The sequence below is a fragment of the Corvus hawaiiensis genome, chromosome 1 (assembly GCF_020740725.1).
Source record: "Corvus hawaiiensis isolate bCorHaw1 chromosome 1, bCorHaw1.pri.cur, whole genome shotgun sequence".
NCBI lineage: Eukaryota > Metazoa > Chordata > Aves > Passeriformes > Corvidae > Corvus > Corvus hawaiiensis.
Window position 1 is genome coordinate 2263020 of NC_063213.1, and position 22744 is coordinate 2285763.

The following is a 22744-nucleotide window of genomic DNA, read 5'->3' on the forward strand; positions in this document are numbered from 1 at the left end:
TTGTTGATAGATCAAGTCCTTCCCCTCTGCCCTGTGCTTCTGGGCAAGGAGATGTCCTGGCAGATGATTCCTGAACTACAGAGACCTCCCAAGGTCCTAATTTGTGATGTTTGTAGGTGTCATACGGAGCTATTGATGGATGTAATGGCCAGCCCATGGCAGATTTCCCTCTTCTCCCAGGGCTGCTCAGACCCACAGCTGGATTAGGAGTCCTTGAGGGCTTTTTCTTCCTGGGAACTCTGCTGGATCTCTGTGAACTTTCAGTACTGGACACCCTCACCTGCAGTAAATGGGAGGATTCCCTGGCACTACTGCACCATAAAAGCCACGAGCCTTGGTTAATTCACACCTGATTTTGCCTTTGGTCAGCGAAAAACCTCCTGATCCAGCTCATGGGAACCCAGGAGCAAAATCTGCCGAGCTCCAAGCAGGTGCTGGAGGCTGCTGAGTGAGCCCACCTCACTCCTGCCACCCAGGCAGGTCCTTGGCCCCACGCCCAGGGAGAGAAGGGAAAAATGTCCTCAGCTTCGGGTTTGTGGGGTGGTGCAGGAACTTTAGAACAGAGAGAGGGATCTCTGCTCCTGAGGCCAGCTCTGAGGCCCCTCAGATCCCACCTGAGCTCTGCACAATGGCAAGGGGAGAGTCAGCCCAGGGCCTCTCTCGTCCCTCGGGTCATTCCCTTTCTCCGCCTGGCACGGGGATCTGTAAAAGGAGGATGGAGATGCCCATCCCTGGAAACACTCAGGATCCTGTTGGGCAGGGCTCTGAGCAGCCTGATCTGGTTCAAGCTGCCCCTGCTCACTGCAGGGCTGGACTAAATGTTCTTTAAAGGTCCCTTCCAACCCAAACCGTTCCATTTTCCTATGATTCACAGGGAATGAACTTGGCAGGGGATTGCTGCCTCACAGAGGCACAAAATGAGATTAAATGATCCTGTCCCGCTGTGAGTTAGAAATTCACCACTTTTTGACCTCCTGTCTGCACTACACCTTTCTCCTACCCCCAAACCCTTCTCCATGGCCCTTCCTCCAGCAGCCTCCCCAGTCCAGCTCGTTCTGCCTTGCAAACCTTGCAGCAAACCACCCCTTCCACACCAGCATTCCTGCCTCCTGCAATGTTCATCCTCTGCCCTCCAGAAAAACGGCGTTGGCTGAACAAAGCCCTTCAAGGTGACATTTTTCCAGCCTGGAAACAGAAGCTGGACCCCAATCACCACTGTCTGGGAGTTATTTTTTCCCTCCATCAGGCAGGTGTCCAGTGGGGGGCTGTGACCTGACATTGATGTTATAATTAGGCCGGGTTCCATCCCTCCCCTCCCAAACGGAACAATCGCCGTCATTCTTGCTGGCGGTCAGAGTTCACCCGGGGCCTGGGACGGCTGTGACGTTGATTGGCAGGTCCCAGGGCGGCCGCCGTCTCCTCCTTGTCAGGTTTGGGTTTATCAATTAGTGGCTGCACAGCTTAATGAGGTTTTGATGATGGAGGGCAGGCGAGATGTCGTTCCCACCCGGGCAAACCCTGTGGCAATAACTTCGCTCCCGCTGGTGTGATGTTTTCTTCCAGAGCTCCGTAGCCAAGAGACTTCATGGGGAAAGGAGGAGCCTTCCTCCTTTTTCACAAGGAATCCTGGCTGGAAGAGTGTCCTGAGTGACAGGACACAACATTAAGAGTTCCTGAGGTGGCAGCTTTGCTGGGGTTTCAGAGCACTGTGCTGATGGAGGGGAAATATTTCAGCCGAGCTTTAAAAATCCAGGTTTTCTGTCAGTGGCCATTAAAAGCAGGAGGATTCATGCCACAAGAAATCCTACACAGCAGCGTGATGCCCTGGTGATGGTCAGATAGCTTTCCCTGATGGAGCCCTGTGCAAATTCAGAGCTCTCCAAATGGGATGTTTTAATGCTCCCACCTTCTGTTTTAATGCTCCCACCTTTCATCTTTACACTCAGAGAGCATCTCCCCCCAGGAAACAACTCCAGCAGTGTCTGACGGGCTGGGGGCAGGACCAGACCAGGGGATTTATTCTGCACTGCTCAACCCAGAGACCAGACTGGTCCCAGAGACCAGACAAAACTCAGAATACCCTACAAGATCATAAATCAAGCAGTCAGCCACCAAATGGGAGAGAGAGGCTGTGGGACCTTCAGGTAACTCCCCAGTTGAGGGCATTTCTAATCCTCACGGCAGCCCAGGGATTCCAGGGCACAGGAGCAAATATCCTTGTGCATGAGCCTTGGGGATCCCAGGATATCCCTAAGGACCTGACCCCATCAAATACTTCCATGGGTAATCCATGAGACCTTGAGGAGCAGCTGGTGTCCTTTGGGGATGCCCAAAGACAGGGAACGGTGGTGGTTGGATCTGGACACCTGATGGAGCTGCACAGCCACGTTACCTCCGACATTAAAACACTAAAAACCCCAAACTGGAGAAGGTGGAGGGAGGCACCAACCATTCATGGCACCAACTCAGCCTTGAGCTGCAGGACCCCCCTCCCAGAGGCCCTGGGCTCCCACACTGGTGTTATCCTCACTCCTGAAACAAGAGCTCGGAATGTTCAGGACCTGCTGCAATTCGCCTCAGCACCTCCCCACCCTGCTGAATTCAGCTCATCAACCCCTTTGAGGTGAGGTCTAGCTGTCCAAAAAGGAGATGGGTGCTCGGGCATGTGTTTCTACTGTTGCAGATGCCCCAAATGCTGCCAGCTGTGGTTATGGCTGATGGTGAGACCTCTGCATCTGAAGTGGAGGAGATGCAGCCAGTGAGTGCTCCTGGACCACAGATGTTTGCGTTACAGGGCAGGCTGAACAGGCCAGGGGTGTTTTTCAGGCAGAACATCCAGCCAGAGCACATTTTCCAACCTAAATGCTGAGTAAATTGAGTGCTTGGGGTCAAAATGGTGTGGGAGACACGACTGATCCATGCCTGTCCTTCCAGGGGAACCCCTCTGGCTGAGTGTGGTCATTTCCCCCGGTGGTGGAGCCCACTGGGTGATGTCTGGAGCAGGATGGATGAATCCCTCCTCTTTATCTCCACTGAGGGTGGAGAGATCCTGGAAGAGATTTCCCAGAGAAGCTGTGGCTGCCCCTGGATCCCTGGACGTGTCCAAGGCCAGGCTGGACAGGGCTTGGAGCACCCTGGGACGGTGGGAGGTGTTCTTGCCCATGGCAGGGGGTGGAACTGGATGATCTTTAATCACCCAAGCCATTCTGTGATCCTATGACAGCACAAAAATCAACTTTTCCTGTCCAATCCACCTTCCCTGGGTACCAAAAGGCATCACCAAGGCTGCCCAAACAGGGCATCACCCCACTGCTGCTGCTGCAGCTTCCTCCAGAGGTGTCAGCAGTGCTGATGTTAAACATCTCCTCACTACCAGGTTACCCTGCACGTCACTGAGTCATGAAGTGCAGCTGCTTCCAAATGAAGGAGGGGAAAAAAATGAGGCAGAGAGAGCTGAGGCAATTTTGCCAACATCCCTGGGGAGTCAGCGTCAGGAGCACGGAACCGATCCGCTCCCTTTGCTCTCCAGCCCTCAGCCCCACAGCTGAGCTGCTCTCAAAGGTGCTCCAGCTGAGTGGATCCTTCTGCCACCTAAATCAGGCTCTGGGAGGAGAAACCGTGGCAAAATAAAAGCTCTGGCTGCAAATATTCTGATTTCTCTGCCTCTCCAGGCAGCCATGTAGAGTTTTTCTTGCTTTTCTCCTTTTTTCCACCTTCCTGTTTCTTCCAGGATGGTAAAACATGAGCAGCAAGAATAGATCTGTCGTCTTCTCCACAGCCCAAGCCCATCTAGAGGTGACCCCAGGACCACAAATCCCAGGAATCATTGCTATTTTTGGTAAGCAACATAGCAAATCCCTGGAGTGGTGGAGGGTGGTGTAATTTCTCAGCTCCTGTGAGTAACTGCAATTCTCACCTCAAGGTGAGAGACTCAGAGGTGAGAAATCCTCAACCTGACAGCAACCAGCAGCTCCAGGGCAGCAGAAAACAGAGCAGTGACGGCCCCCGGTGTCCTTCAGCCCCTTCCACGTGGGTGTCCACCCCAAAACACCCCAAAATTACTTTTCCATCACCACCAGGAGGGGTTTCATGGTTGGACATCGCTGCCACCTGCTCAGAGGTCTCCACCACCCCATTATGTCAAACATCATCATGAAGAATCTTCTCAATGAAGACAGCTTGCCCACACTTGGGAGAAAAGATTATTTTGGGGGACCCTGAAGTAAGAGCAAAGGCAGCCTGTGGTATTTTTTCCTCGGGGCAGATGCAGAAGGAAAAGCAGGGCTTGGGAAGCGTTTTGCAACTCCGGGTGATATTTTTATAACCTCAGAAATCGCCTTGCACAAACACTCCTTTTTTTTATTTTTTTTTTTTTTTTCCAAAAGGGCAGTGAGAACAGGGTGTAGTTCAGCTGCAGATTTGTCATCAGAGGCTCCCAGCGGGGTGGAAAATTCTCCAGCTCCAAAGCGGCCACCCAGGAAAAGCCAAGGGGCTGTCTGGAACCTTGGGAGCACCCAGAAAATGAGCCGAGCTGCCCTGAGGGGTCCCTTCCAGGTTTTGCCTTCTCCCACATGGGTTTTTCTTAGGGTGGAGAAAGCAAGGGGCAGGTCTGCTCCCTCAGCTGAAAAAGAAACTGAGGCCTCTTTCCTCTTTCCATGAAAGTTGTGAGTCACCGGGCAAAGGGTTCCAGCTGCATCACAGCAGCAGCCTCAGGAATGAATCAGATGGATGGGGGCTGGAGCTCAGCGTCCACTCGGGTCTCCACAGGGTGATAACAATGAAATCAGATATCACTGGGGACGTATCAGAGGTGATGATAGTGAAACAACCTCCTCTGACTTGCTCTGCACCTCCACCAGCTGGATTTTCACCCTGCTGGGGTGGGGGGATTGAGCATCTTCTCCCCTGAGTGAGCTAAAATGAGGAGTTGCTCTGGGTTAAAAATAAAGCACAAAAAAAAAAAAAAAAAAAAGAAAAAGAGAAAGAAAATGAGAGAAAGGTTATTTTTAACTCAGAGCAGCCCTGATCTGGTTCACCGCCCGGGCATGGAGAAGGGCTGTGAAACAAGGGCTGCTCAGCTCAGCTTTGGGGATGGGGAGAAATTCGCTAATGAGGTTTTGCTGTTGATTTGAAAGCAGCTTCCTCCTATCACGGACACACAGAGCCTCTCAACCCAGCTCCTGCCCCAGGGCTCACCCAGAATGTCCAGCAGGGACAGAGGCAGATATTTCCCCAGAAGCCCTGAGCCAGTGCAAATTCTCCTTATGCTCCTTAAACCCCACTTTGTATTTTAGGTTCAACTCGGTTTGTCTTAAACCAGGTCCTGGAGGATGCTGTGTCCCAAACAGGTCACAAAGCCAGGCTGCACTGAAGGGACAGGGACATCTGTGATCCCAGTGGTAGCTGTCCATGCCTGGACATCGGGGTGGGCAGCAATCTGTCCCCTGGAACAGCTTTCCTCTTCCTGAAATGCCCTGTTTCAGCCAGGTCAGCTTCCACAGTGCAGGAAAACAGGATTAATTCGATTTCTCAGTGTGTCTTTGCCATCACTTTCTTAGAACATCAGTGCTGCTGCTGCCCAGTGACTCTCTGGGGAGATTTAATGCAATTTAGGCGCTTTCTTAAGCAAAATAGTAATACTAGTTTATACCTGCTCTGCACGGGGGTGGTGCCTCCCTGGGAGAAGCACAGGGATGGTTTTGCCTCCTGCCCAGGCTCTCTCCTGACACTTCTCAGCCCTGTTGCTGCCATATCTCTTGCATGTGACCCAATTTTTTTAGGAAAAGAAGCTTTTGGGCTCATGCCCATCTGCCTGCCTGCCTTCTCTGTGTAATGTTTTCAGCTGCTGGGTGCTTTCAGCCTCATCGGACAGGGGATGGAGCTCCTCGAGGTATTCATTTCCTAGGAGCATCAGGGGGAAATCTGGAAATAAGAAGTTCTGGTGGCTTCCTGCTGTGTTTCAAAACTTCTCTTCCTGTCTTTAACAGAGGAAGTATTTAGTATTTAGCCTGGGACAGCACATGACCTCGATTTATCTCAAAGTTAACCCAAACCAGAAAGGAGATAAGGCTAAATTTATTGTGCACAGTTGTTTCTACACCGATCTCTTGGGCTTTGGATGTGAATTATTTTCTTTCCATGTGGAGTTAAGATACTGCTGTGCTGACCTGTTCCCTCTGTCCTCTGTAAGGTAAAATGAATTAATTTTAGTGTAAATAATGAAAATTAACTGCCTAGGTAAAAAAAATTAAAAGGAATTTTCCCCTCTATGGAGGAACTGAGGCACAGAGAGGCTGGAGCAGCACCCAGGGTGAGTCTTCTCCTTTTAGCCATTTCTAGCACCAGAAACAATAAAAATTTTACCAAACCATCTCAGAAGTGAACAGAAATGGCAGCAGAGCAGCAAAGGCGGCCGTCCCTGCAGTCCTGCTTTACTCTGGATAAAAAAGCCTTAAGGATTTTCTTTGGATCTGTCATGACCAGCTGCTGCTGAAGGTGGGGAGCACACTGGGACTGTTGGACGTGCAGGAACCCCCTGGCAGGGTGCACGGACAGCTTTCCATTTTTTATACATATATAATTCAGGAGCACATCCCTGAGCACACACAGGGCAATGCTGCACGGCGTGGACACTGCAGGGCATGGATAAGGCCTGGTGTGGATACGGCCTGGCACGGATGCTGCCCAGCGTGGATGCTGCACGGCGGGAATGCTGCACGGCATGGATGCTGCCCACCACGGATGCTCCATGGCATGGGATGCTGCAGGGAGTGCATGCTGCTCACCATGGATGCTGCTCACCATGGATGCTGCCTGGCACGGATATTACTCAACATGGATCCTGCATGACATGGACGCTGCATGGCACAGATGCTCCTCACCACAGATGTTGCCTGGCACGGATGCTGTGTGGCATGGATGCTGCCCAGCATGGATGCTACACGGTGTGTGTGCTGCATGGCAGAAATGCTACACGGCATGGATGATGCCCAGCATGGATGCTGGATGGCACGGATGCTGGATGGCACGGATGCTGCCCACCATGGATGCTGCATGGAGCAAATGATGAATGGAGAGGCTGATGCATGGCATAGGTGCTGCCCAAGATGCCTGCTGCATGGTGTGGATACTACCCAACACGGAGCCTGCATGGCATGGCTGCTACCCAGCACGGATGCTGGATGGTGTGGATCCTGCATGGCACAGCTGCTGCTCACTGTGGATGGTGTATGGCATGAATGCTGCCCAAAATGCTTCCTGCATGACACAGCTGCTGCTCCCTATGGGTGCTGCCCACCAGGGATGTTACATGCCATGGAGGCTACACAGCACGGACGCTGCCGGGCACAGATGCTGCACGGAGTGGATGACACACGACACGGATGCTGCCTGGCACAGATGCCACACGCATCCCCAAGCAGCGTGGCACACGGGACACCCCAGCACAGCCTATGTCACCCCCAAAAGCAGTGCCTGTCCCACGGCCCTTGAGGTGCACACACGCGTTCCCTCGAGGAACACACACATCCCAACGCCGCCTGGCACATGCAAACCCTCCAGCGAGCACGTGCCAAGCCCACATCCCGCATCCCGGCAGGGTCGGGCATGGAACAGGACTGCTCGGCATGTGCGAGAGGCCAGAGCGGATCCCTCTGGCTGCTTTGGGAAGGGGGAATGGTGCAGGGAAAAGGGGAACGGTGCAGGGAAGAGGGGAACAGGGCAGGGAAAAGGGGAACGGTGCAGGGACAAGGGGAACAGGGCAGGGAAAAGGGGAACGGTGCAGGGAAAAGGGGAACAGGGCAGGGAAGGGGGAATGGGGCAGGGAAGAGGGAATGGTGCAGGGAAGGGGAAGGAATGGTGCAGGGAAGGGGAAGGAATGGTGCAGAGAAGGTGAAGGAATGCTGCAGGGAAAGGGGAACGGGGCAGGGGAGGGGGAACGGGGCAGGGAAGGGGGAATGGTGCAGAGAAGGTGAAGGAATGCTGCATGGAAGAGGGAATGGTGCAGGGAAGAGGGGGAACGGAGCAGGGAAGAGGGAATGGTGCAGGGAAGAGGGGGAACGGTGCAGGGAAGTGAGAACGGCGCAGGAAAAGGAGAACGGTGCAGGGGCAGGACGCCCGGCGCAGGGAAGGGGAGGGCAGGGTGCCGTGAAGGGGCAGCGGTGCAGGGAAAAGGGAAAGGCACGGTCCCCACCAGCCCCATTCCCGCCAACCCGGGGGATCCCGGGGGATCCCGGCCCCGCGCGCGCCGCGCCCCGTCACGCGCTGCCCCGAGTGGGCGTGGCCAACCCGCAGGCCACGCCCCCCCCGCGCTCGCGGTGCGGCCACGCCCCCTCCCCGCAGAGCTGCCGCTCCCGCCGTGGCCACGCCCACTCGCCCAGGCCACGCCCCCTCCCCGCAGAGCTGCCGCTCCCGCCGTGGCCACGCCCACTCGCCCAGGCCACGCCCCCTCCCCGCAGAGCTGCCGCTCCCGCCGTGGCCACGCCCACTCGCCCAGGCCACGCCCCCTCCCCGCAGAGCTGCCGCTCCCGCCGTGGCCACGCCCACCGCGCCTCTACGCGCCGCCCCCGCCGGCCGGGCCCTGCTCGGCCCGCCTTGGCCACACCCCGTCCCGCAGGCCGCGCCCCCGCCTCCCTCCTCGCTTCCCCGTGGTGCCCCGCGCGGGGCGGGCACTGACGTGGCCGCATCGCGCCGCCATCTTGTGCTCCAGGGTGGATCGCGGCCGGGGCGAGCGGGCTCCGAGTGGGACCCTCCGAGCGCAGCCAGACCCGCGGCTCCCGACGACGCCGGTGGGTTTGCCGACACCTTCTTCTTCCCTCCTTTCGAGTCTTTTTTGCCCTCCCCCCCCCCCCAGCCCGTCGCGCCGCGCCCCCGCCTGCACCCCGCGGCCTTGGCGCTGAGGGGAGGCGGCGGCGGGCGCTGGGGGAGCGGGGCCGGGCGGCTCTTTCCTTCTCTTTCCTTCTCATTCCTTTTAATTCCTCCTCACTCCGTCTCATCTCTACTCATTCCTTTCTCCCCACAGCACCGGAGGCCTCCAGGAGCGGCGCTGCCCTATCCGTTCCCCCCTCCACGTCTTTGGGGCGGCGGGGGGAGTCGGGCCTTTCGCTTCTCTGCTTGTGGGTGGGATGGGGTGGGAAGGCGTGGGATAGGCAGGGGTGGGAAAGGGGAATCGCTTCAGCTCGCCAGCAGCTGTACAAGGCCCCGCTCCGCTCCCTCTAGCGATGGGATTAGACGGGATGGGCTTGTCCTCCCTTCCCCAAACTCGCTCATTCCGGCCTCTGCCCCGCCCGTGGACGGCTCCGAGGAAGGAGAGGCATTTCCTCCTTCTCCTCTCCCCCCGAAAACCCTCCTCTGGTGGGGGAAACGAGGCTCGGATGAAGCTCGTGGGGCAGAGGTTGTTTCTCCATAAGCCCATGGCTGCTGAGTTGGGGTTTTTTTGCTGGGCTGAGGAGTTGAGCTTTATCCTGGAGCAAACAACTCTTGTTTGCCATCCATCGGCTTGCTTTTGATGGTGTGGGAGATCAGCTTTCCTTGGCGGAGCAGCTCCCAGTGGGAGGATATTATATTCTGTCTGAAAATACTGCGTCCTGTCTCCGTGAGCGGTGAACGTGATACTTCGGGGCTGATAAACCTCTGTGTGATGAAGTGATAGCCCGGCTCTGCCCCAGCAGAGCGAGACCAAAACTCTGCCGGGCCATAAAACTGCCCAAATGTTGTCGTGTTTGACATTGACCTTGTGGCTTTGCCGCTCTGCTCCTGCCAAAGCAAATTCCACAGGTTGATAAGAGCCGTGACCAGAGGTCTGGTGTTGAAATTGTGGCTTTGTCAATAACTAAAATTCCAGGTATTTATTTAATACTTTGAGCTTTGTCTTGTGAGGCTCACAGAGCCCCTTTGCAGGGTATTCCATTAACCTTATTTTCCAGGCGGAGAAACCGAGGCAAAGTGGATTTTTCCAAGGTCGTTCAGTAATATCTTTATTGCTATTTTTGCTGCTGATTTGGAGCACTTCTGGGGGGAAAAAAAGGAAGTGTGGCTGAAGTGGGGGATTGCTATTTTACTTTTATTCAGGGAGTTTATAATGGAATAAAATAAGAGTGCAGTCTTATGGCTAAAGGGGTTCTCTGAAAGGAAGGTTTGTGGGGTTGGTTTGATGCCACTGATTTTCTCTGCTACAAACGTGTCTGCAGTGCTGGAGAGCCCTGTTGGGCTGCTTTCCTTGTTGGAATAATTGCATTGGGTGAAAGGGTGAGGAAACTCACCTCGATTGAACCTCTTCAACTCAAACTCCACAGCTTTGCCAAGTTTGTTGGTGTTTCCCGTGGTGGAACATCAGGAATTAAAACGGCTCAAGCAGAGCCGTCCTCCCCTCAGAACAGCTTTGTGTTTGTGATGTAAATCCTGTTAAAAGTCAAACACCTCAGATGGTCCGAAGACCTCCGATTGGTTTCTCTTAACATTTCCTAGGTTGTGAAATAGTTGGAATGTGGAAGGGCCTGGCAGGAGCTGTGCTCGTGCACCGAGTTCCCTGTGAGTGTTAGTCATGCTGACCAAGTGGGGGGAGGACCAGTCACAGCTTTTCAAGGCAAACCAAGCGTGTGTGGGAGTAGGGGCTGGATTCTGCTCCTGCGAGCTCACCAAACTGCTGTGCTCCAGCTGCTTTAAGCAGGAGCATTTATACAGATAATTATCGGCTAAGCCATTGATGACATGAATTGATGGAAGGAGGAAAAGCTCACAACCCAGGATTGCAGCTGGATTTGCAGTGGTGAAATTTAAAGAACCACCTTTACACATCCCAGAGGCTTTTATTTCTAAAATGACCTTTGCTTTTTAAAGATCAGCTTTCAAGCAAGAATTTGTATGGATTTCAACAGCTTTCCCAAGCATCCAGCTTGCTTTACAGTGGATAAATTTGGTGAACGTGAGCTAACTTTGTCTGAAAAGGAATAGTTGTGATTCTTTTTTTAGAAATCTCTTGGAAGTTCTGCTCCTGGAATGCTACAGAGCTTGTGTTAGAGCTGGCGCCATCCTCAGCCATTCCCTTTCTTTAACTGATGAGTAAAGAAGTTCAGAATCAGCTTCCTACTACAGCAGCTGTTTTTTCTGTGTAATTCAGCATTTTTTTCTTTCTGCTTGCGAGTATCCGATTATATTCCTTATTTTTAACACATGCAAACGTCGGAGGGGCTGTGGTGGAGCTTCTGCTGATGTTTCAGTTCTAATAAAACCCTCATGTCTAGCACAGCTCTTGTTCACCCACTGCTCTGGTACCTCACAACTCAGAGTCTCTGCCTCGACAGTTCCCCCAAACCAAAAGCCAGTTTCATTGCTGGATGAAGCTCTTGTGTGAGTTCTTGCCATTTTTACTAGGCGTGTAAATATTGACTTAGTGCCCAGTTCCAGGGAGTGAATAACAGGATATTTGGCTTAAAATTGAAGATTTTGAACTCGGGAACAATTCAGCCTCAAAAACAAAAAAACCACCCCAACTGTGCACTGCTTATCTGAAGATAAATTCTTTGTACCCACCAGTTCTCACACCAGTGTTCCCAGTGCTGAACTGGTGAGCACAGAGTCACAGGCCGTTCTCGGGGTTCACAACTGCATTGTTGGCACCACAATATTTCCTGAGCAGCTACAGGCAGGGAGGGCATGGATGCAGCTCCCTCTGTGCTTTTCACCTGTCAGCCTATCCTTTAAATAAGATATTTTTCAGACCAGATACATGCTTCTCCTGTGGGTTGGTTTGTGTGGGTTATGGTAGTGTTGGAGGCTTTGTTGTGAGTCAGCAGAAGTTTGCTGTCCCTGCTTGAAGATGAGAATAAGGGAATAATTTTGATTTGGGATTTGAGTATCGAGTCAAGCAACTCGCTCTCTTTGGTACGGACTCTTTTTATTCTGGCCATTATTTTAGGAGCGAGTTGTTCTCATGTCCCAGAAATAGACAGGACTCGAAAGGAAATTTTCCCTCTTTTGTCCTTGTTTTGATCCTGTAAGTGGACCTGTTTTCTGCTGCTCTCAAGAGAATGTTCCAGCGTGTGGGAAATATCCTGTCTGGGTAAGGTGTGTAGCAAGGTGTTCAACCTCCTTGGGTTAAACAAAGGTGCTGGAGAAGGACATTTCCTTTCACCTGTGCTTGGCTTGTCCTCCCTCTGCCTTGGATGTGCACAGTGCTTTTGGACCCTTTTCAGGTGAGCCCTGCAAGCCTTTGGTGGTCGAATCCAACTGTTCTTATTTAGATGCAAGCAGAGTTATGTATCTTTACCTTCTAATTCCATGCTGCTCCCTTTTCCCTCAAATAACCAGATTATGATCCTTCAGGACACCTTTTCCATCCCAAGCTTGGCAGAAGCACCCCCAGTGTGAACTGGGGGGAAATGGTTGCAGTGGTCAGTGTTGATCTCCACAGTTAACACTCTTCTGGTTCTAATGGTTAAAATTATAAAGGAGTTAGGACTTAATATTAATGAAGAGCTCTGGGAAGATGATGTTGCCATGGCCTTTATTACAGTCCTGTTTGTGCAGGATAATGAATCACCTGGTGAACAAAGGGCCCGGCCTGCTTGTTGGCTGCTCTTACTTCTTACACGTAATCCATGCCTGCTGATACAGTCTAAAGTAGCTCAAATCAAAATTATCTGAGCTAAATTTCAGTGTTAATAAAGGATTTGAGTTGATAAATTGTCATGTCTCAGGTTATCCGGTGTGGAAGGCCAGTAAACAGTTTCTAAAAATAGTTGAATGTAACTGTACTGAAATAATGTATTGGGGCACCCTGGCTATATATAAAGAGGTGTTTCCAAAATTTGCTGTAACAGAACACTTTAATCCGTAAAGAAATTATTTCAAGTTCAAGAGAACACATCAGTACTGTTCCCTGCTGAGTGGGGGTGTGAAACACTGGGGCTGTAGATTAATCCTGAATTTTAGCAGTGTTCTATTCTTGTTGGATCTCTTCTCACATTCTCCTTTAAATCACACTTTATATTGTCGGGTTAGATTTGCACTTTAAATTATTTGCCAGTTGTTCTTGCATGTTACACCAGTAACAGCTGTTGAAGTTGGATGGGTTTTTTTAAAAAATGCTTTCTCCCCTCTTATTTGCGCATTGGTTTGGTGATCTCTTGTGTGACTATTTTGCTTCCCTTGATAATTTAGTTTAAAACATTCTGGAATGCTATAAATGAGAAAGAATGGTCCAGGGTAACTAGTGATAACTGGCTGAATTTCCAGTCAGTATTTCTGGTAAACAACAAATTGATCCATTTTTGTTCCCCTGTGACTGATAGAACTAGTATGTTAAGATCAGGCCAGGAATTATGGATTTGGGGGTTTTCTAATTGTTTCAGACATGGAGTTAATGCTTAGGTCAATGTCAAGTAGATTTTCCTTTAAATGGAGATGGAATTTTGGTCATGAATCCATTGCCTTTGTAAACAAGCCAGTTTTACTTGCCAAGGTGCCCAAGCAAATGGAATGAGGTGCAGGAAGCAGCTGTTTTGGTAAACCTGCAGCTGTTGGGGTTTAATATTTTGTCTGATTGTAACTGTGTAGCACAGTGTGTCATTGGTAGTGGTGCCGTGTTTATCTCTCCTTGAAACCGGCATTTAAAATAGGATGGGAACATCCCAGGGAGGTGGAACAGCTCCCAGAGACAGCAAATGCCCTCTCTACCTCTCCATCTCAGCCTGCTGTGCAGGGGAGGGACAGAGGCTTGAACTTTCTTTGACTTATCTTATCATAGAACCATAAAATCCTAGAATGGTTTGTGTTGGAAGGGACCTTAAAGCTCATCTGGTTCCAACCCTCTGCCATATTCATGGCTGCTGGGATTTTCAGATTGCCAAAATGACGGGCCCAGCAAGTTTGGATAATTATTTTTTCACTGTGGGAGCTTTATGTGGTAAGTGCTGGTCCACAGAACTGAAATAAATGTATTTCTATACTGCAGTTTAGTTTGAGTAAATAATGCATATGGCATCCTCTGCCTTGGCCTCTCATTTTGTCTCTGGTATGTTTAAAGAGATGGTGTAAACCTAAATGAAACAGTTTAATCTCTATGTGGTCAAAAAGAACTTTTCCAGAGGTGTGAAATTTGAGGTTTTGTGGGAATTTCAGGGTGTATTATGCTCTCTTTGATGGCCTGCACACCCTTCTGGACATACATCTGTGGGGCTTGTTAACCAGCAGCTCCCCCAAGGAGTTCGGAGGTCAGGCAGCAGATTGGACTTCTCATGATAAGCAGCCTGAACGAAATGACATTCAAATGCATTAATGTCCGTTTAAATATAAAATGCTGCAGATGGTTAAGTGTTTACTGATCTTTGGCCCTGCGATATTCCTCAGAGCTCTTATTCTAACCACCTACAATTAATAAAAGCAGATTCTGCTTCTTCCTCTTGGGCCGTATCACTTTAACAACCACCGGGCTGCTGCTATTGCAGGCACTCATTCATTTTTAACTCCTCGGTCTGAGCCTCTCTGCAAAAGGCTGCCTGTTCTCCTAATTGCTTATCTAAATGTATCACTTACTAGAAAACAGGGGGCTGAAAATACTTTTGTTTCAAGAAACGAAACTGCAACTTGCCCATTGAACGTCAGTGCTGCTGTTTACCAATGGCTCATTGTATCTTTCCCGGACTTGCCTGACAGGTCCTTAGTGCTGCTCAGGTGGAGTGCAGTGTGCTAAAGGGCTTTAGGGCTTCGATGGGCAGGGACAAACAGTCAGACAGACACTCCAGTGCTGGGGTGATCTGCCTTTGGTCAGGGGTGCTGAGCTGCTGTTTTCCAGAAGCTGAATTTGTGCTGAGGGAAAATACACACCAAGCGCTGCAAAAATAGTCCGTGCCGTTTATTCAAATCGTTCCCTTTCATACTCAAGTCTTCCCACTTAGCCTGATGGATCCCTCTTTTGAAGATGTGCTCAAGCACTACAAGCAGTTCACAAGCCGTAGTCTTTTATGTTTTCAGGAATTTTATACAACTTGTGCTCCTAAAACGATCGGTGTAGCAATTACTGACAACATTTGGGTGGAGGGAAGGAGGAAGTTAAACTTGAGGTAGGAATACAGGTGAGATATTGGTGAGTCAGGATATACATTGCAAGGGGTGGCAGTGCCTGGGAGTAGCAGGGTTTTTTTGCTTAACTTAATATACGAGGAAATTTAAGACTTTTCCAACTGTGCACGTTCTCATGGTGCAATTAATGGGCTGAAACGGGAATTAAAGCTGGGTCCTGGAGTGCAGAGGGAGCAGTCGCATGATCCCTCAGCTGAGCTGTATTAACAGAGGCAGCCAAGGCTGGGGGGCAGCTCGGGCCCATCGAGGCAGTTTCTGTGGCAGTGCAGGGAGAGGAGTGTGGAGTACAGACCATGGACTGTGAGTTCCTTTCCTGTGGGAAGAGATGAACGTGAGCAGCTTCTGGTCAGGGGATGGTCCCACCCGTGGAGAAGACGCGGACCCTGCCCCAGCCTCATCCAACAGAACTCTGATGGGAACCAAAACATTTTGTGGGAGTTCTGCAGATGGATTTCTCCTGGTTTTTTTTTCTTTTAGACAGCAAGGATTCAACTGCTTTTTAGTCAACTTGTAAACACACTTTTCCTGCAGGAGTGGGCTGTAAACTATACTGTGCTGCCTATAAAAATAAATGTGACTTTTTGTAATGCCACCTACCCTGAAGTACCAAATAGGTTACAGAATCGGTTGGGATAGGAGGGATGTGGAAGAGAACAAGAGGGAAATGGAAACCAAGTGCTTAAATGGATCTCAATTTCTTATTCTTCACAAAAAGTAAAAATAGGGAGGCTTGGTGGTATAAAAGCAGCCTCAGTGGTGAAGGGCAGGCTTGACCTGGAAATAGCTGCCAGGAAAACAAGGATCTAACGGGATTCACTGCTGTTACTGCCAAGTACAAGCAACTTGTTCAGCAGCCTGCGACTTCTGTGGTGTGTGGAAAGATGTCGTGGATGTAAATGACAGGATTTTGCTCTTTTGACTAATTACTGTGATCAGTCCAAGCATCTGATAACCTATTTTGCTTTTAAACTTGTGCAGACCAAAGAAAGGCATTCTTTGTGCAGGCTTCTAAGGTTCTCTTGCTGCAAAAGTTCTTGCAGCCACTTTATGTGAGCTCTGGTAAAAGGTCACAGTTCAGCTCTGACTGCTGCTTTCCAGATGAAGCAGGAGATAGAGGTGGCATGAACAGCCAGACAAAGGAAAGCTTTACAGTCTCCCTGCCCTGCAGCCTGGTGAGAACTGTGCTGTGGGCTGGGATGGGAGATTCCTGCTGTGAAGAAATGGGGACTGCAACAAAACTGTTTTCTCTGCTTCCTAATTACCCTTCCTGTTTATACAGCCTTCATATATTCCAGTGAGAGCGGAATATGCATGGTCATGCTGCAGAAATACCAAAGGAAATGGTGGAATAATAGAGCTTTTAAACCTCCCCTTTGGTTTTAATCCACAGGCTCACCAGTCTGATTTGTAGAGGAGTTCAGTTTTAGCGCTTCAGCCATATAAAATAAATGAATCTTTGACTCGAGTTGCTTCAGCAAATTGGTGTGGGGATTGACGTCCTTCAGGAACTCTGGAGTGGACTCTGAACAACTCTGTGGAGCTGCCTGTGTTAGACACGTGACTTGGTTAATGTTGGAGAGTTTAACTTTTGGGTTAAAAACTGTATCCAGCAAAGCTTCCTGAAGAGGACAGAACTGCTCACACCTTTCCCCGTGCAGAAGGGGGGGAAACCAGGCTTCAGCCATCCCTAGGACTGCAGTAAACAGAGTAGGACAAGACTTCTATGTTGTGGTGTGCTTTTCAATCCAAATCTTACTTTAATGCTCTGAAATAGCTATTCTGTAAAGTCTGTTTCTAGGGAGAGTTCTGCTTCAAGTAGAGCTTCATCGTGAAATCCAGAATATTTCCAGAGATGATTCAAACTTCGTGTTATGCTTTAAATTTGATTTGGTTTACAGGAAACTCATGCTTTAAATGTATTGGCTGTTTGTGCATCTTGTATTTGAAACTTGAATTTTCAGTTGGGCTCTGTCTCTTCTTTTTGAACTGACACCTGAGAGCTTCTAGACCCAGCAGCAGTGAGGGTGTGAATCGTCCCTATCACCCTGTAATGTGTCTGTGAAGCTTCCAGGCTGCTTTTTCATGCCTTGTATGAGCACAGCAATAGTTCTCATGGTGATTTCAATCCTGCTGTAAACTGTGCAGGAGTAAGTTTGGAAAGGGGGGGAATTTGTGCTGGGAGGGGTCAGGTCCCAAGGGCACAGGGAAGTGTCTGAGGCTGGAGTGCAGAGGCAGCTTCTGCAGTTCCTAAACAGGAAGCTCCTGGTGACGTTAATCACTTTAATCACCCAGGCAGGAGTGTTGGCTGTGAAGGAAGTGCTCATCTCTGAACTTGCTCCTTTAATGTGGCTGTTAATTCTCCATAGTTAAGTTTGATTAAATGTGGATTTGCTTCCTGCAGAAGGCCTCCCTCCACTGTTAATGAAAGTAACTGCTCTGTGTTTATGTGCTGTTCACAGACCATTTCCTCGGGGAGGGAGAGGAAGGAAACCGTTCTGACTAGGAGAAAATCCAAGCTGTATTCCGAGTTTCCTTCCCAAAAGAAGGACCAGCTATTGCTGCGCTAAGCAAAAAACTTGTTATCTGCAGGTCAATTGGGAAAAGTTTGTTTAATGGTGACACTTTGCTGCAGATAAATTATCCCATAACAATGGGGAACAAAGTACCTGCAGTGGTCAGCTGCATGAATTTTGCAAGCAAAAATTTGAGAACAACAATTAATGCCAAAATCTCTGAAAGAATATTTGAAGCATTTCAAGCACTTAAAGCTGGGTCATGCCATGAGCACTGAGTTTTGACACATCTGTTCATCTTTGTGTTGCTTCAGTGGGGGGGAAATATTCAGTGTTAGCCAGGCTGTCTATAAATGATTCATATTATCTTACGTTGGGTTTTTTTTGTGGTTTTTATGTCGTGGTCAGAACAAAACTGTCAGTAGCTCATGAGTTGTATTCTGATCTTTTTCCTCCAGACTTCACTGGCCAGTGAGAACATATTTCAGCCATGGGAAATATTTTTGCTAACCTCTTCAAAGGCCTTTTTGGCAAAAAAGAAATGCGTATTCTAATGGTTGGCCTGGATGCTGCAGGAAAGACAACTATTTTGTACAAACTTAAACTTGGTGAAATAGTAACTACTATTCCTACTATAGGTAAGATTTTTACACTTCTTTAACTGCTGGCTTTGAGATTTGGGTCTCAGCAGTATCTTATCACAGCTGATTTAAGTGACTTGTCTGTCAGAACAAACACTTGCTAGAGCCGTGGTGTGAAGGTGGCACAGCCAAATGTGCTGCCATGGGAGGAGATTGTGACTCTTTTCTCACTCCACTCCCTCTCATCAGTCACTCGTGGAATGAGCCTTTGTGGGCCACAGAAGGGCAGTTTGTCTCCCAAGCTGTTGGGACATCATGTAAATCAGACTGAGACGCAGAGGATTCACCTTTTTTTTTTTTTTTCCCTCCCCCTCTTTTTTTATTTGAGGGTATTGAGAAACCTGACTTGCAGTTCTTAAAACCCAGGGGAGGTTGGGGTTTTTTTTTTGTTTGTTTTGGGGGAGTGTGGGGGGGGTTTGGATTTTTTAGGCAACTTTGTTTTTTTTAGCTGCTCAGGTAGCAATTGGATGTGTTCATTGGTGTGATTGCAGTGGGGGTGGAGGTGGGAGCAGAACAACCCATGTTTGTCTGCTTTGAGAGCTTCAGCACAGGATTCTGCTGGTTTAAAGTAACTCAAATTTTAAGGTAACTTTTTTTTAATGATGACAATCTGAGTGTGACTTGCTAAATACAACAGGCCAGTTATGTTCAAGTGAGATTTGTGCCACAATCTCTGTTTTAGGTTTCAATGTGGAAACAGTAGAATACAAGAACATCAGCTTCACAGTGTGGGACGTGGGCGGTCAGGACAAGATCAGACCACTCTGGCGCCACTATTTCCAGAACACACAAGGTGAGTCCACACACCTAATTCCCAGCTTTCCAGAATCTAAGAGAGTTTTTTGACTGTCTTCACTAAGTTAATTCTGCAAGTTTCTTGGAGGGGAGTGGAAATATTTATTATTATAAAAGGGTGTGTTTGTGTGCTGCTCTGGCTCTTCTCTTAAGCCGCTGCAGGTTCAAAGAGGGATGGGAAGAATTCCAGAAACCAGTCTTCCTTGTCCTTCTGACTCAGAATGAGTTCAGGAGTTTGTTTTTCTTCTGTCAGCATCACAGCTCTGCCCTCACTTCAAAGCAGAGTCTTTACTGTGAGCTCTGCAGCCCCATGAACTGAGAGTTTGTCACTTCTGTCAGTGCTGGGCCTTTTTAACGTGCCTGTCCTTGAGTCCTGTCACAGCATTTCAGGAGTCGCTGCTCCCTGGAAAATGCCAAGTGGTTATGTAGAGGGAGTACCCAAGTTGCAAAAACAAATGCAAGCTAACACCAGTTTTCACCAACTTTCAGCAAGAACCGACTTTTTCTCAGACATGAGACTTCAAGTTTATGTTTATTCTTGTTTGCTTATTTCTAGGTCTGATTTTTGTGGTTGACAGCAATGACAGAGAACGTGTGAACGAGGCCAGAGAAGAGCTTATGAGAATGTTGGCAGAAGATGAGCTCAGAGATGCTGTTTTATTAGTGTTTGCTAACAAACAGGTATGCCCAAGAAAGGTGTCTGTCTGTCAGAACCCTTGAAAACTTCCAACGTCCTTGTGAGTGCCAGATCTTGACCTTGATTTTCGTATTTTCAGTGTCATGATAAATAAACTCAGAGTAAATGGCCATTCAGGTATGTTGAAGGCAGGAAACCATGAATTAAGTTCATATGTGAAAGGAGCATCCTTCTAAACAGTCTTCGCTAAGAGATTTTCAGTTTCAGGGAAAAATGCTACCAATTTGATTTTTAAGGTTGATATGCCTCAATTACAGCACCTGCCTAAGCTTCCTCCAGAGAGGAAGGCTGGAATGTCAGAACCTCCCTGAATTCCTCATTTAGGGTGTTTGAGGGCACTGCTGGTGTTCGTGGAAACACTGGGCTGATTTTTAATGTGCTTCTGTTGACCTGTGAGCTGGGCTCTTCCAGGCCTCAGAGTTAGCTTAGTTCTGCCTTTTATTGCTTGTAAAGGTCTTGGCAGCTTAAACCCAAATGTCAAGGGCCTGAAATGTGACTAGGAAATGTAAAGAGGGAATAACATCCTGCTCCACTGATTGCACAGGCCCAGCTGGGAAGGGTGAAGATGCCCTAAGTCATGTCCAGGAGCAGGAAAGGTGGGCTCTAGAGAAGCTGTGCTCAGCAGCGTAGTCCTGGGTGATAAAAGTTGATCTTTAATCATTACTGCAGTCACAGAAAAGATAGTCCTGAGTGGAAAGTGAATGAAACAGCCTTGGAATTGTGAGCTTGGATCAGCACTGGGGGAATGGCTGGATCCAGGCATCAGCTGTCTCGCTTCCCTATGAAATACTCCATAATGCTGCTTTAGATTGGGTTGTTACACCTTTGAGGCTTTTGTCAGTGTTGGGGAAATAGCTTGAATACCAAAATCATCACTGGGATTTTCTGAAAGAGAAGTTCTGGGAGCTCTTAACTTTCTTGTAATGCCTTTAAAGCTGTGGTGAAAAGAGTGGGGAATGACTGTTGTTGCTTCCCTCAGGACCTGCCGAACGCCATGAATGCAGCAGAAATCACAGACAAACTTGGACTGCATTCTCTTCGTCACAGGAACTGGTACATCCAGGCAACCTGTGCCACTAGTGGAGACGGTCTCTATGAAGGACTGGACTGGTTGTCCAATCAGCTCCGAAACCAGAAATGAAACCATAAACCTTCCTCTTCCCTCTTTTTCCACCCCTCCCTCTTATTTCCTCCTATTCGCCCTTCGCTTTACTCTAATGTGGCAAACTGTGCTACTTTGTGGTATTGAGTGCCGGAAGCTGTTTTCATTTCTTTTTGTCACAGTATATATTGCATCATGCTGTAAATGTGGCAAATACAAGCCTGAAAACAGTTAGGTTTCTTATTTAATGTAAATAGTTTTTGTTTCCAATGAGGCAGTTTCTGGTACTCCTATGCAATATTACTCAGCTTTTTTATTGTAAAGAATCAAGTCACTGTTTAGTACCTGGAAGGGATTTAAGTGGGTTAATCATGTAAGGGTTGCCAGTGGTCCTTGTGCAGTAGAGCTGAATTCGATCTTGGTTGGGTTGTGAGATCTGTGAGATCCATTTTGGTGGTTGGTTTTTAACCTGAATTCTGTATTTTTTTAAATAGACAAGGAAAAGTAAAAACACTTAAACACACAGACGTTTGACATCGCTTCTGCTGCTCCAGCTCTAACGTGGTGACTCTTGATTCTTTCGAAAGGGTGAAGCAATGACTGACACCCAATTAGCTTCATCTGCTTAACGAACAGTTCATAAGTAGTAGATCTCTGGCTCTTTCTGTAGCTCGTAGTCTGTGCTCATCTTCGTTCACAACCGTTCAAAGATTTGCTGGGCCTGGTTTAGATGAGCTTTGCAGACTCATGCTAAACATCTGACTTTTGGTTCAGGTGAGATTTCTCGTTTCCATTGAACTTGAATCATTTCCAGAAGTCGACATTTTTAGCCTGTCGTATTTGTCAAAAAGTGTTTTGTACTTTTCTTGTGCATAAACCACTCCAGAGGGCAAAACCTTTCCACAGGAAGCACAGCCTGTCCTAGCCCTAAGCTCTATAGGCAGAAAGTACTGTACTTAACGTAAGAATTGCCATGAAAAACACCAAACATCTATGTATAGTGTCTAAGGAAAAAACAAAAAGCATGAGAGTTTGGAGAGTCATTCCACTCTACAAGTATTCAATCCCATTTTGGAACAATCCCATATCTGTATATGTGTGAAAACCCTTGGCATCCCTCATACTGCAAGGTTCAGATTTGCCATCAGAAAAATTTAAAAAAGACCTCTTTTCTTTTGTATTTTGATAAACACTGAAGAAGCTGGAGCTGTTAAACTTTAACTCGAGGAACTATCAGAACTGGTTTATTTAGTGTTGTGGAAACCTTTATTGCTTTCAATACACAACTAGTAATCAACTGTTTTGTATACTTGTTTTCAGTTTTCATTTCGACAAACAAGCACTGTAATTAAAGCTATTAGAATAAAATCTCTTAACTATGTCATGTTTTTTATGCCTTGCTGTTCATTCGATCATCTTGGCAGAATCATAATTAAATACTTGTTGAATAAAAAGTTTCATGAAACTTGCACTGGTATCGTGTTGGTTTGTATCAGCTTTGTGCAAGGGATCCAAAGCCAAGCAGCAACATCACAATTTATGTGAAAATTTGAGGATGTCTCCTGTATTTTACAAGAAATGCATCATTCCTGGTTGGAAACCTGCAGGCGAAGTGGTGGGTGATGCTTATCGGGTTCTACTGGAGTCACTGGGGCAACAAAGCTTGAGCTTCTTGAGTAGCCCCATCGCTTCCCCCAACAGATTGTTCCTCCTGCTGATCCCATCTAATTATGGGATCTGTGAATTAGCAGTTTTGTGGGGAAAAAATAGGAATTCTGCCTTCCTAAGTGCTTTGTTTTGCATTTTTCCTTTCTGCAGTCCTCTCTGGATCCAGGACAGAGCTCCTCCTCCGGGTGATCCTCCTGCCTTCCCCATCAGCTGCAGCTTCTCCTCCCCAGTGGTCATGCTCGGGCTGCCC

General features: G+C 48.5%; 1 protein-coding gene across 1 annotated transcript; it reads left to right on the top strand.

The window, feature by feature from the left end:
- The first annotated feature begins 8656 nt into the window (after positions 1–8656).
- Positions 8657–22295, top strand: ARF1 (ADP ribosylation factor 1). The gene is made up of 5 exons (XM_048309153.1): positions 8657–8786; positions 18050–18229; positions 18915–19025; positions 19584–19708; positions 20704–22295. Exons 2-5 carry the CDS (start codon positions 18082–18084, stop codon positions 20863–20865), a joined length of 546 nt encoding a protein of 181 aa, XP_048165110.1. The 5' UTR covers positions 8657–8786; positions 18050–18081; the 3' UTR covers positions 20866–22295.
- Positions 22296–22744: the final 449 nt, after the last annotated feature.

Excerpts from the sequence above, each read along its gene's own strand:
- ARF1 (XM_048309153.1), top strand. The coding sequence starts at position 18,082 with ATGGGAAATATTTTTGCTAACCTCTTCAAAGGCCTTTTTGGCAAAAAA. Across the intron at positions 19,026-19,583 it reads CTATTTCCAGAACACACAAG|GTCTGATTTTTGTGGTTGAC; the intron begins GTGAGTCCACAC and ends GCTTATTTCTAG. Across the intron at positions 19,709-20,703 it reads TAGTGTTTGCTAACAAACAG|GACCTGCCGAACGCCATGAA; the intron begins GTATGCCCAAGA and ends TGCTTCCCTCAG.